Genomic DNA, 16,398 nt, shown 5'->3' on the forward strand with positions numbered 1-16,398 from the left:
TCTGAGACTGACTCTTGGTTTTTTAGGTCCATATTTTTCATACCTTCCCAATATTTCCTGTAAAATTACTACAAGCAACATAAAATTATCATTTAATCCACAGCATCAAATCCCACTACACAGAGCTCTCCCAAACAGCAGTAGTGGTGTAGCAGTCAACAAAGAAGGGGATGATGCTTTCTTTTTGGTGTATGGGAGGAAGCAGGTGAACTGTGGCCCAATAAACACCATTTGCCAGTACTGACATTCAACTACACCATTAGCAGAGTGGAATAATCATAGTTCACATTTCATCTGTTTTGACTACTGAGGACTTATCCACATCAGCCTAGCTCTTTGATTATCTTGGGATTTGTACAGCAGTTGGAAAGACAGACACATGTTATCCTCCTTGCTATCCTTCCTGAAAAGCAGGGATACAATCAGAACCCCTCTCCTCTCCATCAAGTCCTGGGTGTTATAAATAATATTCTACTGGAGTCACAAGCAAAAAACTTAGAGCTGCCCTGTGATTAGTTGCTATACATTGCACCAGGCACCAAGTCAGCTTTCTACAGAGAATCTGCAAGTATATCTGTCCTTATTTTCTACCATATGTTCAGTTTAGCTCTGTCTGGACAAAACATCAAGCCCAGGACCCTCTCAGTGCTTAATTTCAGAGGGATTAATTTAAGATAGTCATGTCTTCTCAGTAAGCAGATGTCCTTGATGTGCTTCTATACAAAAAACACCGGCTTATAATACTGGTATATAATACCAAAGCCCATTTACCTGTTAAAAAAAACCAGCTGTAGCATTAAATCCCTGGAAATTCACACACCCATAGGCACATTGCATACACAAGACTTGCATAGCACATAACATGAAGAATAATCTCAGCCTTTGCAACTTTCTACCAAATCACTGCTTAACCGTGTTTTAAACTTTAACACTTGTTTGGATATAGAACAGCAGAATTAAACAAAAATGTACAATACATTATTTAATCTCTGATTCTAGTCAAGAGGGTATGTAATCATTAGCATAGACCTATTTATCTCCCTCGCATTTCATCATTCAGTAATTTAAATGTGATTTTTGAATTTCAATCAGCATATCAAGTGCTCAACAACATCATGAGATCCTGTCTCCACTGAAAGTGATTTCTGCCTTTCTTCTTTCTTGAAGACTGTCATGTCCTGTTCACTCTATCAATCAGCCTGACATTATCTTCCTTTCACAGAGCAGATAGCTTAAGTCATCAGATTTATGCAAAAAATAACAAGGAGCTCTCATTGCCCCAGAGAACACTTTGGAATTGGATGTTGTTCTTTATACACACTCTCATTGAAGCACAGCGTTTATCTTTCTGTATTTCACACCTTCTTCTTTTTATAGTCATCAATTCTGTGCTTAGTGCTTTATTTACAGTATGTTATAATATTAATGACTTTTTTAAAAGAAAATACTACTTATTGATTTTCAAATATATATAGAAAAAAGGCAAAGAGGAAATGAAAAGACAGGGGTATTTAAGAAATCAACACAAAATGGAATTAAGATCTGAAATACATACTTATATGCTAGTGTAACTCATCTGTTAAAACACAGGCTTCCAAACACACCACAGCACCCAGATAACTCCAGTCATCAGCATCTTCCTTTCATACTTCTCACCCTGTGTGGTATCTCCAGTATAGATCAAAAGTACCTCTGCTTTCATTTAAATCTGTAATCTCATTCCTCAACTAAGCAGTCACTCCAACTTTACAGGGAAAGAATGATGTCTCACAAAAACAGCTTATTTTTTGCAGGAACCAGAATGTTACACATTGTGGTTCTATCTTAGGACTTGATTGTATTTTTAAGGTTTCTACCACTGAGGTTGGCCAAATAGTGGTGGGGAATGGTACTACTCTTGGGCCTGGAGAAGCTTGGAGGACTGCATGCCCTGAAGAGTGATGCTATCAACCAGCCATTTCAATGGGGCAGTGCCAGAGTGCTGCTGGCACCACCTAAAATAGGCATTATCTGAGCCATCACAACTGCTGGAGGACCAAAGTCTAAGAGGGGTCATTCTGGCATTCTGGCTTTCTACGTAGTGGAGAGGCAGTCTCGTCACCTGTCACAGTCACTGCATCTCTCACAGGGGATCTGAGCAGGGCACAATGCTTCCTCCCTCCACTCCTCCTCCTCCATCAGCTAGCATTGTTTGTGATTTAGCAAGGAGCCATCATGACATTACTGAAGGGGTGGTCATACCCTTCTCTGCCAGACATCAGTGCATGCTGCTTCTCAACCCCAGTTACCTTACTGTTACCTTAGCATTTGCACTGACTTTTGCATGAAATGAGTATTGGTATGCCTATTGGTATGCAATGACTGTATTATCACCTCACTCACGGACCCCACTTCTTCTCTCCCCCATCCCCACAGGCAAGTGGCAAACTAGTTCTTAGTGAACATGCTAGTATAAGAGCAGCGCCAATTAGCAATATCCATTGTCTCATTACAACCATCTGCTGAGGCTGCCACAAAATAGACAATTTTCCATTGCTTGTCCCCTGACTGAATTTAACATTTTACAAGACACAGTTTTTCCTTGGTCAAGGAGTGACCTTGCTAATACTGTTTATTATCTAACAGATCTCAGACTGAAAGCCCATGTCATACTCCATAAAAAAAAATACAGTGAACAAAACTTAATAACTGTAAGAATAAAGTATTTAGCACTCGAGGCAATATGTTAATTTTAAAATGCTATTTCTTTGTATGGCCTTTTGACCAACTCAGCTAATGGACTCTGGACTAGGAAATATTGGAAATAAGTTTGGGAAGGAGCTTACTTGTCAGCTTTGATAGGTGTACACCTTCACTGTGCTGGCCAGCACAGTGCAATGATGGTATTTAAGTACTGCTCTGTGTTGTTTGCATAAATAGTAGCCCAGCCGCCAAGTCCCAGGCAAAGCAATCTAAATATGACCTCTGGCACTATTCTGCAACTGAGACCAATTTGTTCCCAAGACCTGGAAGCATTCAGCATGCACACATGTGTGTTTCAGCCCCCCATCTGTTAAATGAGAATAATCACACTTCATTTGTAAAGCACTTCATGTTCTACTGACAAACACCTTGTATTGCTTGGATTTCAGTGAGTCTGGCTGCCAGGGTAGAGTCACTCCAGCATATCACTGTTTATTTAGACTGAAGCACTTGGGGCAAAGACCCTTCCCTTTTGTTGAGAGGCAACACAGAGAGAATGCTGGATCACCTTTATCCCTCCGTTAAACTGGTCATTCTACAGCCATAGTTCTTTTTAATGTTGTTTTGATGTAGTTCTCACTACAGCTGAAAGAAAAATGGAAATTATCTTGCAAAAAACCCTACTCAGGCCTTGGTTCTGATCCAGAATTCAGTTAATCCAAATCCCTTGATACTGGGGAAGGGTCAGAAAAATGCTTTCCATAGTCACCATTGGGTTAGATTTGTTCCCCCAGAAGAGGACATATTTTCAGAGTAAACACTCTTTTCTCTCTAGCTTGGCACAAACTACCATGTGATACAGTCTGATAAAAGGATGTTTCTTTACATTAGCATAGCAGACTTATTTGTCAGTTGTAGACTAATTATCTTGGCTCCTTGTTTGGGGACTGTGGCATCCGTTGCAGTAAATTACATTTTGCTGAGGGCAGCAGTTTCACTCTGTTTCTAAAGAATGCCAACACAAAGTTGTGGGGGTTTTGTATTTCCAGTAAAAATAGTGTATGGTGGGGGAAGAAAAATAGCACATCTGCCACAGTATTTCCAAATGAAATGTCAAACTAGCGCTTTTTCCTATGCAGTTCAAATGACAAAAAAAAAAGCACAGGTCTGATAGTGAAATCCACTATGTTGTCCCCTCCCCATTTCTGAAACCTTGGAAGTAGAACAAAATCTGAAAAATTAACTCAAACTCTATGAGTGGGCACTTCCAAAAACAGACAACTCATTTGGACACACAGTCAAGAAAGTCAGTACTAAAAGGCGACTTCCAGTACAGTCAGGCTTCTTTTTTCTTTTTAAGCAAGATGCACTTAAAAACAGTTTAAATTCCTCAGTGACCCAGCAGTGCTAACTCCAACAGGGTGCACCTAGAAAAAGAGTGGGGACCTCTTTCTACATTCAAGCTGTTTTAGATGAGAAATTTCAGTTGATTTAGTTTGGGGGTTTTTTGTTTTTCAGCATCTGCTGAAAGGACTCCATAGACAGAAATCATTAGCATGTCCACAGTTTGGGCCAGACACTCATGTCACTAGCATTATTTATGCCAACTGACATAATTTGCACTTTTTTCAAATTATACTCTGACTTGATTTTCATAGTTTCAGTAAATTATGTTTTCTAAAGATAATCTAAGAACACTTAGGAGTAGCAACAAACATCGGTGATGATATACAGTCTAAGATCATCCTGTTTTATCTCCTCTGAAGAGGGCATCTCCTCAAAATGGTAAGTTATAAGAGGACAGGCACCATTCCTTTGGGTGCCCAGTTTTCTATTGTGCCTCATTTACAAAAAAGAAAACGGGGGGGGGGGGGGGGGGGAGAAGCAGAGTGTTTGCACAATTATTGCTTATTCATGAAATGCAATAACCCATTTCCATAACTTCCAGTGCCTCACTATACTTCTTATTATATCATCAGACTGTGGAAATGACATCATTGGGACAGGGAGGGGACTGTCTTAGAAAGCCTTGATACATTCAAATTGTACGGCACGTAGGATAGCATAAAAGAGCTGTAAATGCATATTTATAGTGAAAACATTTCTGTGCTCTTTTGCAAGATATTTTTTCTTTCATTGTGTTGTACGTTGGATTAGGAAGAGCACTGGATCCAATCTGGTAGGTTACAAAGTTAATAGCTGTGAATGACAGACTTGCATCATGTTCTTCTCTCCCCTTTTGCACTGTTTGTTGCTGAAGGACACTCGTGTTCTAACCAAGTAGGCTAATGCCACCTCAGAGCCCTTGAACCCCCTCATCTTCATGCCCCATCCAGTGACAAACCAGGGGCAGCACGAAGGAGAAAGGTCAGCGTGTTCTCTATTTCCTGCTACGTAGAAGGAAATCTCCCAAGGAAAAAGGGAGCTATAGAAGAAAGGATATACAGAGCACAAGAGATACTCTAAGCTTTTTTACCCAACCTGAAAATAAGATGCATAGGAAAGACTAGTTGAAACATTTAAATTTTTGCTTTACGATTGCTTACAATTTCATTTTTGCTATCAGGTATCAACAGCCAAGATGAAACTAAAATCAGCTACATGCAACACCCTACAAACACCTGTTAACACAATTGTGATCTGTTACACACAGATCCTGCCATTCCACCCCAGAAGTATAACACACCAAGCTAATTTGCAACAATTTGTCTCTGTGCAAAAAAGACAGTAAAAGAAATCTGCTTATCCCAAAATATTCGCTGTATCTTAGGATGCTGCTTTAAGGAAACACAGGTGAAAAACTAATGGAAGAACTGATATCAGGAAGATGCAAGCAGTAAGTAATGCTAAAAGAAATCCTGTCTCACACTTATCTGGTCATTATTTCTTTAAACAACAACATAAATCAAAGAATAGTGAGCATCACTGGACCACAAGGCATATGGATGCTGTCCATCAGGGAAACAAAAGTAGAAATAAAGAAAAAATAAAGGCAGGCCAAACACTAAGCAATAGAAGTGTTGATCCTAGAATTTTCCGGTCATAACTTCTGTCATTTCTGGGGTATGGTTAAAGATTGCCACCCTGGAAGATATTGAATGTCAGGTGTAGTCTCCACTCCTGTGCTGATGGATAGCATCTCCAGCCTGATGAGGAGAGATTACCCTGCTGAACCCTACAAGACATCTTTAATCTCCTGATTTAGAATCCATTGTCCTCTACCAGTTGTCACTCTCCTGAAGGAACACAAGAATGCTGCCAAACACTGAAACAGACAGCTGCAGCAAAGGGCTATCGGCAGCAATCTAGAGGTGCTCCGCCAACAAAACACTTAAATGTTAATAGAGGAAAAAAAAGATTCCATCTCCAGGTTCTTCCATTATTAATTAAACATTTTCTGGTTTCCAAGAAAAAAAATGCTTGCTCAAACATGTCCTTGAAGCCAGAGACATCAACACAGTAAACTTTCAAACTAACATTGAGGGGCAGCTCTCTGGCAGAGAAAAATACCACGATTGGCATGAGAGCAGAGCTGAGCACTTCTTCATGCCATCTGAGCGGGGCACAGGTAGGGCACGTTTGATGCTACAGCCAAATATTGCAATTAATTTCCTGCTCTTAAATACAGGGTGAATATTTTGTACCCATCTACAGCCAAAACCATGGGCAAATGCAAGCCACCATCAAGGGTCAGCATGTCCTAGCCTGCTTCTGAATCACCTGGCAGCACAGGCAAAATTAGACACTAAGTCTAAATCACCAAATCAACAGAAACTGCTATCCGTTTCCATGGACATTTATTCAAGTGTGTGCAGTCACTCATTTGGGATGAAACTCTCGAGTAGCACAAGGCCTTACAATTACATTAAAATGGGACTTTAAGTTTGGGACAGGCTCTGTGCTGCTATTACAATTGATGTAATTGCAAGGCTGTGGCAATGCAGCCCATGCAGTAAGCACAGACATGTCGATCAATAGCAGAACAGGCCCTAAAGCAATTTCCATCCCTCAAAATGGCAGTGATTTGCAAAACACTGAATGATGAATTCTGTAAGAATGACTGGCTTAAGCGTTAATAAAATCATAACTATGAAGTCTAACTTTTCTGCTGGGACCAAAAGCCATATGCCATATCCAGAGCAGGCTGGAAACTAAATCACAGAAGAATCACAAACTCCCACTTCAGTGGGGTCAGGACTTCATCTTACGCAGGTCTTTTAATCATTTCAGAGCTAGGAATTCAATGCAAGTCCTTTACATTTCAATCTATTGCCTTCATCACTCAAGCATCCATTCTCCCAAGGACTCAGCGTGTTGACCTCCACATAAACCCAGAGCAGAGCTCCAGAGTAGAACATGTTCCGCTTTTTGTTGTATCACTTCACCCAAATGAACGCTGAGGACAAGACACTTTCCATCCTATTTGTGGATTTTCACTTATCCAACCATTTCTTTCTCCCCACATTAGCACAAGCCTATCCATTTGCAATATAATAATTTTTTTAAGTTCTGAGTTTGGAAAAAAGAGAGACAGAGCAAAGAAAGCTTTCTTAGAATTTTGGTCAATGAAATACAAAGATTATCATTTATTGCAGATCACAGCTATATAAAAAGTGATACTGTCAATGTAAAATGAATAAAGACAGTATTTTCACAAGCCTCCCCCAATGGCTTTAAAATAAGGTCACTTTGATATTGCAGGAAAGAGCTTGGTTCCAGCCTCCTGCTATACAGATTGATACACTGGACATAGTTATTTGTTATATGAGACTCCATCTTCTTTTTGTTACCGAACTTCCCCCACACACCTTTTGAAACACGGTGAGATATGATATACAAAACCTGCATATTCATCGGTTTGTCTGTAACCTTTTTCCCCCCTAACTCCCTGGAATACACAAATCTCTTCATCTACAATCACATCCCATGCAGTTAAAGTGCACATTCATGGAAAACGATACTAGAAGCTATGTTTTACCTTATAAAAGACTAAATTAACACTGAATTGCTCCTTACTGGTAACATAGCTATGCATCCAAATTGAAGTTGTCAAACTCTGTCAAATAGATTAAAAATTCCCATTGTTATTTAAGGCAAAAAAAAAAAAAAAGGAAAACAAGTATTTCTTCCTTTTTTTCCTTCTCAAAAATAAATATACCAGCAAACTTCACACAACGAACTCTGCTCCTTTTTGTCTAAAAGGGAACCTACTACTCAACTGAATTGCTTTCCCCACCTTATTACTTGAAGAGATTACAGCCGGGGCTGTATATTGTAGCTACCCTATATTTAGAAGCTGGATAATAAAACACATAAATAACACACTGAATAAAACATTAAGACATAAAAGGAGTTAAATAGAACAAAGGGCTAAAGCTTATTGTGCACTAACCACGTCTGACCCAGTGAAATACAAAAGGACTCATAATTCTAATTAGTAAAATGCACAGTTATGATTTAAATCACGCGAAAGCAAGCACGGTGCCTGTCTGCAGCTGTGCGCTGGAGCCCTTTTCACAGCCTTGCAGGGCCCTCTGGTGGAACTGGTACCCTTGCCTGTGGCAACCCGACAGCACCATGAGGAAGAATGATGCTCCAACCCAAAAATAAGGGGAGAAAAAGAAGCCTGGGTTTTCCCTTTTTGCTTGAAAGCGGCAATATTTCTAATACAAAGCTGCATTTTTCAGATATGCAGCCTTCACTTAAAGAGGTGAAGTCCTGGAGCCTGTGTAAGGGAGGAATTTTTCCTCTGACTCCAGTGAGGACAGGATTCTGTCCACAAAGTCCTTAAAGCTGTGAAAACCTGCAACTGATGTGGAACAATCCAGCTGCTACCAGACCACTTGAAACCAAAAGCACGATCAAGAGGTATTAACAGGTCTGAATTCCAGCTGACAGTGACATTTCACATTCAGAGTTAAAAAAGCAGGCACAGAGGGTCCTGCAGACCAAAACAACACCTGATATATGCCTCAACGTGAATTGCAGTTTTGTGCACAAAGAAGCAACCTTCTTCTGGGATCTTCCCAGTATCATTTATGCCCACCTGCCACTCAGCCCCTGAGTCCAGTCCAACAGCATCAGTGAATCCTTTATTCATCCTTCAGATGAACTGTGATGTTCATTTCTTCTTCACCTGATGTCTGCTTTACTGATAACACACCCCATGCAGGCTATCATAGGCTGCTATTCCTCCCTCGCTACCTAATAGAGGGCAACAAAGCACGTACTTTCCCAGTGCATCAGAGTGGTCACTAGGTTTGGGGGTGGGAAATTCTTCCACTCCTCCAGGGTACTGACTTCTCTTTGCTGTTTGGGACACTGAAAAGAATTATTAAACACCGAGTTCAACACATGCCTTCTGTACTGCCTTCAGCAGGTCTGGTTTGCTGTTCATCAAGGGTAGATCTTTGCCTCAGATCCATGTACATACAGTACTTGCCACTACCAAATGACAGAAGGTCTGTTTCTGTGACTAACAAGTGACTTTGACCATCCCACTGATAGGTTAGATCAGCACCTCTTCAGAAAGCAACCAAAGAAGGATCAAAGAAGACAGACATGTTCTGAAAAATACTGCTTTCTGTGAGCCATAGCAAGGGCAGAAAGGCAGCAGCAGCGAGGAGAGCCTTTGCCTTCTGCATCAAGCGCACTACTGCATTATTCACTGAGATTGCTCCCACACAATCCAAGCCTTTGCATACATCTGTCTCTCCCTGTTCAAGCATCAATCAGAAGAAAACAAAGGAGAACACTCATGGAATCCCAGAAAATAATATTAGGTCCCAGTTCACACCCTGCTCAACAGAGTCTACAAAAAAACCTTGCCTTTCACACACGATGGAAGTCACTGGTCCTCTGAAAACCAGCTAGGACAGCATTCCAGTTGCTGGAGATCACATCTAAGATGCCAGCCAGCAAACTGGAATTTTTCAGTTGGGTTTCACTAAACAAAGATGTAGAGTTTACAACAGCTCAAGCTGGTGATAATTCCCTCCTGAGCTCACTTCCCAGCCTCTAAGATTCATGCATATATTCTTGCCACTGCCATTTTTAACAAGACTTCTCTCATTTAACCTTTGACAACCTTTGAGGAGAGGGGCTCTGAAGAGAAGGATGGCAGCAGGGGACCCTTCTGAAAGAGTCAAAAAACCCACGGCAAAACCACAAACCAAGAAGGCAGAAGCCCAGGGAAGAGGGAGAGCCTCAAGCCACCTCAGGGCAAACAGGGCGTGGCGCCTCAGAAGGGCTTGGTGCATCAGTTCACACAGGGCATGTGGACGAGGCACAGTCCCTCTCCTGGGTCTAGAGCTCATCTGAACTGGTTGTCATCTCATTGTCCTCCCCAAGCAGACTGAACTATGGTCTCCACTCGGGTCAAAACCACCACAAGAAAGAACGTGGTGACCCAGACGGAGCTGCCATGCAAACATGCAGCAGTCCAGGTCTGGGGCTGCAGGGAGCGCCTGAGCCTGTCAGTCCTGCCAGCGGGCAGCAGTGACAGCACCCGTGTGCGCTGGGATCAGCTGGATGACCTGCTCAGCCTGGTGGCGGAACTCAAAGAAGAGGTTGAAAGATTAAGAAGTATTAGGGAGTGCAAAAGGGAAATTGATTGGTGGAGTAGCACCTTGGCACCCCTGAAGCAACAGGAGCAAATGGAGGCTCCAAAAAAGGCAGGCAATCCCTCACCCTCTTGCGACCAGGCAGAAGGAGGGGACCTAAGGGATGGGGGAGACTGGAAACAGGTCTCTGCTCAGGGAGGCAGGAAAATCCCCTCCTGCCCTCCCTCAACTTCCATGGTGCCCCTTCACAACAGAACTGGAACTTTTGAATGAAGTAGAGAAGGATGAAGAGAAGGAGTCGAACAAGAAGGAAGATCAAGGTCCACCAAGGCCGGGTCGCTCTAGACCAGGTATTAAAACCAATTCTAAAAAGAACCCCAGAAGGGTCATTGAAGTGGGTGACTCCATTCTGAGGGGCATCGAAGGCCCAATATGCAGACCGGACCCCAATTCATAGGAAAGTCTGCTGTCTCCCTGGGGCTACAATCACAAAGAAAAGATGTGAACCGAGTAAGACAATTTGGAGACAAATTTGGCCCTGCTTTAAGCTACAGATGTTCATTAAATACATGGATTCCAGGCATATTAATAATAACAGACTTTCCAAAAATCTAGACCCTTCACCAAGCAGAAGTAGGCTGGAAGCATTCGGGTGAGCACCATCACATAAAAATAAAACACAGCAGTCTCAAAAAAGCCAAGCTGCACTGGTAATTCATGACAGAAACTGCTCAGCTGGCTATACCAATTAATGGTCTGCAAGTCCAGCCCCCACGTGAGGTGACCTGAGGAAGTGTCTTCGCAATGCTTCATTTGTGGATCCTGACTTATAGCAGTGAGGTGGAAACAAATCTTTTCTGGTACTAAACGTACGTTGCTTCATTCAGCACAGCATGGAATTGATAGTTATATCGTTATCAGTTAGGTACTCTGGGAGCCTGAAATACTGCCCAATTTTAAATAGCTATAGTAAGGTTGGTGCTTATGCTTCCCTCAGCTACTGTCAGTGCAAGAGACAAACTCTTCAGAAAGGCAGTTCAGAGAAACAAAGTCAGATGAATATTCTGACATGTCTTCTCTATATAGATGAAGAGGGAGCCTGCTGAAATAATCTGCATAAGCAGCATCTTCAGTGATCTAATGGTAATGAGAAGGAACATTTCTCCTCTACCTTTTGCCTATTTAACTCTGCCAGTCAAAGCAATTACAACATTTGAATGAAAAATAGGCTGCGGCCTCCAAGCTGGGCTCAAAGTCCGAACTGCTTCAAAGCAATGGCAGGATTGGCTTGCTAGATTGAACAGTCTCTTTCTCCACTAGCAGTTATTTGATGGTGGTGAATATTTTGCAGAACAAAAGAAAGAACCAGGTCCATCTTACACTTTATTACAGTGAAGAGGCCCTTTTTGTTAAAGGGATTGTTAATGGCATTCTCGCCCACTTTTCAGAAACAGGATGGTTATTGAGCCCTTAAAGATTTAGTCTCTGTTCCTGTCTGAATATGGCAGAGACAGCTATCGAATGTCATTCTTTCAGGCACCACATCTAGCATGACCAAAGTCAATAATTGTCTTTTCCCATATTAGGCTCCTTAAAAATGGCAGTATTTTGAAAAGAAAAAAGTCAATCCCCGCTTTTCATCTTAAATTCTAGTGTCTGCTCTTGGTTAATAAACTTTCTTAGTTTTAATGAGTAAGCATTTTTTCAAAAGTGACTAGCGATGTCAAGTACATAGCTTGAAACACACTGATTTTCAGGAGCAGACACAACATGTTCTTCAAAACCAGCTCCTCCTAAAGTATCCCAGGCTAGGCACCTCATAAACAGCACGTATTTCCCACCTCAATACATCCCTGTCAGATTGCAGCTGCTTGACCTAAGGTACACTGGACAAAGCCTTTGCCAAACCCAAGGCTTGAATTCATCTCTCTAATGTGCTTTGGGACATTTTACTTTGAAAAATGTTAACGTTGTCTATTGACTGCAAAAATTTTCTCTCAATTGCCCTCCAAGAACATGTTAATTTGTATTAAACAAATGAGGCTAATTATTTGCTTTCCACAAAACAGGCTACACTAAAAGCTCTAAATGATTTGCTTTCCTGATGAACAAGGCGTTGTCTTGCTCACCTATCAGATTCCATCACAGATCTGATCATACATTAGAAGGTCAATCTAGGTATTCTATCAAACAGCAAAGATAAGAGGAAGCTGGGAAACACAGGCCCCTTGAGGAGAGCCCCCAAGCCCTCTAAATGGTCCATGGTGCCGTATGTCAGACATGAGGAGCTGAAGAATCAAAAATGGGGTGACTGTTTCATCTGTTACATGGAATCAAAGTGGGATGGGGGTCACTTCAGCATACACATAAGAGAAACTCACGTCTGGGGAAGAATATGACACTGTAGTCTAAAAAGGTGCATGAAGGCTCCAGCTTCAAGGGCATCTATTTGAAAAAGAGCTCCATAATCTGACCAAACTATTCATGAAGAACCTTTCTTCAGCCTACCAGAGAAAGCCCAGTATGCAAATCTCCTTACAGTTGAGCAGCTTGATTGTGTTTTACAGTACCTCTTTGATACGGGGGAAAGAATTCTTAGTGTCAATTAGAAGTATGCAGTCAAGCATTCTGAAATGTTATGTTAAAAAGATTGTCATAATTTACATAACACATAATGAGCGTTCATCATACGAGCCCACAACACAGAATCACTACTGCGTTATTACAGGTATTTCCCTTAGGTACACATGCAAAGTGCATCTTTAAAAGACAAAAATAACATTTCTTTTTACAAGACTCTTCCCTGAATGACAAAAGCTGCAGAAGGCTGTTCTCCAGGTTTTGCTGCATAGTCAGCTCTGAAATGCTCTGCTAAACAGCAGTTGTTTACAGGAAAGGTCAAGAGGGCCTAATTAACTTGTCATTGTGCACAGACCCCCTTCCTCATTGAAGTGATTCAACTTGTTTCCATAACAGCTACCTGCAAAATGGTAATATGGATCATCCTCTAACACTGTATTCACTGGGATCACTTTATGGGCTTTTGCTGCAAGATGTCAGTTATTCTCCATAACCTGTGACTGAGTTTTATGACACTTACGAGTGCTGCACAGCACCAGGGAATGCAGAGCTGGTGATGGAGTAAGGCAAGGAGGTGGTGTGTGTAGCTCTTCGATACACACACTGCTGATGTGCTATGAGCACAGACAGACACAACAACTATATGCAGGACACAGTCAGTCCTGCTTGCCAGGATTGAAGAGATTTTGGCGAGCACATGAGGACCCTTCAGCTCCTACCTAGACAATCACCAGAAGCATCCAGGAAAGAAATCAATAGGTCGTCTCATCTGGAGGGTGGAGACCCTAACAAATGCATCCCCACTTCCTAGTGCCAAGCTGAAGTGGATGCTAACATTAGACCTGGACCCACAAGAATTTGGCTTAGAGCTAAGAACATTATATATGGATTTAAGGCCATTACACCTAATTTAAGAATGAGACTACATCACAAATAGCAACACTTGCAGAAATCCCCAAGCCAGCATGAAGCTAACTACGTGCTAAGAATGCAGTCATCTCATCGTGGTGTTGCAGCCAGGTCTTTGTCCTCTCCCGAAAAGCAGAGCTCACAGGTGGCATTTTGTTAACTTACCTCTCTCTTTTGGGATCAAAGGTGACATAGGGCTAACTCAGCTATCCAGTTTTAGGACTTGCGCTGATATCTTTGCATCAGAGTTAAGATATCTATATTTCTTTCTGCTTTCAAGCTGATGTGCCTGCATGATCCTAGCACAGAGATGTTTCTTTGAAGATCCAGTATGGTATCTCTTCATGAAGCCAATCCAGCTTGTTCTGAGCTATTTCTGTCATTTATAATAAGATACTACATTGTGCCTGGTAGATATACCCTACTACAATAGTGCATCCTCTTAAATGCAGTATCTTTCTGTTTGCTTCACTGTGCAAGTTAGGAAAAGAAGGAGCATACCACAAGCTGAACTAAACCACAGTTCAGTATTTGCGTTACTTAGTGAAAGAAATGGCTAATGTAAGTCTGAGGGCTTTGATCTATTGCCCACTAAAGCCAATGATACCGTTGTAAAGTCTCTTGATAACAACTGGATTAAGAGGGAGAAGATAAAGATAATTCAGAATATCTTTGGATAAGGAAGGATAAAGCAAAATGACACAAACAAATCCCAAAGTCCTAGCAGTCATGAAGTCACTCCAAAAACTGTCTGGTGAGCTTCAATACATAAAATTACTAGAGAAAAAACATGAAAATTTACAATAACTCATTTTGTCTTGATGTATTTTTAACCCATTGCACTGATTATAACATGCTGTCAACAGCCTCATCAATTATCCATTGCTAAAAAGTGGGCTCTAACATTCTGCAAGTGGTATTAATTGGTCTCAGTAGCACATAATGAGTTTAAAAGCTCCTACCTGTGTGCCCCCGGGGATGGTGGCTAGAGGCGGACAACAATTTACAGCAGACCATTAACACATAGACCAGAAAGAGCCAGTCAGATAGAAGCATTGATTTGGCACAGAATCTCATCCTGGAGGCAGAAAAGGAAGCAGTTGAGTGAAAGAACAATGTGAGTAAGGAATAACATAAAAATGATGTGGTGAAGGAAAAGCTGAAAAGATACTGAAGAATAACTAATATGGCTTATAACAAGGCAACACTCACAAAATCATATTCATGGTTTAGTTGGGATCAAGTCTTTGTTAAGCATGTTTTATAATTAGACAATGCAATGGCTATGACACATCGTATTACCCACAAACACGTTTATAACAACACATTATGAGTGCAGCACATTTCTATGAATCTGGCATAAGGGGTGGGGTTTTTCTGGATTAAGATCTGTCCACACTCAAATTTAAATATACATATTTCTAAGTTGTGCTATTATTTTTAAACTGCGTTCACCTCAAAGTCATAGAAGCATCATAGAAAAATGTCCTTTTTACTTAATACTTCTCAGAACATACTTGCTAAAGCTACCAGCTCTTGTGTAGCCATGCACATGAATTGTCTGGATCTTCAAGCACACAACATCTGCTAGCTTTCCTGAAGATCAGTAAGCTTGCTGAGGGTTAAACACTCATGAAACCAGCACCTCGGTCAAATACGTGAGGGCTTGCTGTTCTGCCAGGGTGTTAGAAACTGCATTTCAGAAAACATTTGTTCTAGAGAAGGTGGACATTGTTAGTCTTATTCACGTTCGTGTTAGAAGTAAGACCACAAATCCTCAGTAATTTTGCTGCAAATATCTACAGTTAAATCCCTCAATAGCTTATGTTATGCCATTCATCATATAGAAAAGTAATCTAATAATTTTCTTAAACTCAGTTATGATGATTTATTACTTGTGCTATACATAAATGGGCATTATGCAGTTGAACCCTTAGATACAACATTCCACATTTTCAGCAAATACTGTAAGCAAGAATACATCAAATTAATTAAAGGCAATTTATAGATTTGCATAAATTGAACTAAATACTGCTTTCATAGCAGTGACGTTAGTCTGCAGTTAATCAGCACGCTGGGATTTGGGCAAGCCTATCATAAGCATGCTTATTTGCACCAAAAACTCCTTTGGGAACTTCTTTCCCCTCCAGAAAATTCTGATTCTTCCGAGTATTTTCTAATAATTGATCTGTGTATCTTTAAAATACCTGAGACTATTCAGCTAATCCAATATTCAAGTGCTGAATAGACTGATAGTTTAAACAAAAAAACCCCTCACACCTTAGACAGCTCTACTGTCAAAGCCAGGTGAAGCATTTGGATCCTGTTTTAAACTTGATAACCATCTACAAATAAAATCAAAACAGAAGCCATGGTTTCTCATTTAAAAGTGCTTACATAATTTTCCCTTTTGCACATCACAAAACAATGCTGTTCAATCATTGTGTATGAATGGGAATGTTGATAAAGCCCAAACAAATCATAAATGCACTTATTGATATCAAAAGTTAAGAGACCAAAAGCTTGTTGCATGTAGATATATTTTAGCAACAAACACTATTTTACACTTGAGAAAAGAATACGTTGGTGAAAAACCAGCACCTTCAGTTGTCCTTGTAGATTTTACTCCAGCCTACATACTTTTTTAAAAAGCTGCACAAATATT

General features: G+C 40.9%; 1 protein-coding gene across 1 annotated transcript in view; it reads right to left on the minus strand.

Annotated features, from left to right (window-relative positions):
* LOC141947541 (uncharacterized) overlaps positions 1 to 16,398 on the minus strand; it is a 131,243-nt gene that overhangs the window by 87,528 nt on the left and 27,317 nt on the right. The window contains exon 3 of the mRNA XM_074878710.1: positions 14,696 to 14,811. Coding sequence (XP_074734811.1) covers positions 14,696 to 14,811 — 116 coding nt within the window. The remainder of the gene's footprint in view (positions 1 to 14,695; positions 14,812 to 16,398) is intronic.

Source organism: Strix uralensis, chromosome 10, assembly GCF_047716275.1.
Source record: "Strix uralensis isolate ZFMK-TIS-50842 chromosome 10, bStrUra1, whole genome shotgun sequence".
In the NCBI taxonomy this organism is placed as follows: Eukaryota; Metazoa; Chordata; class Aves; order Strigiformes; family Strigidae; genus Strix; species Strix uralensis.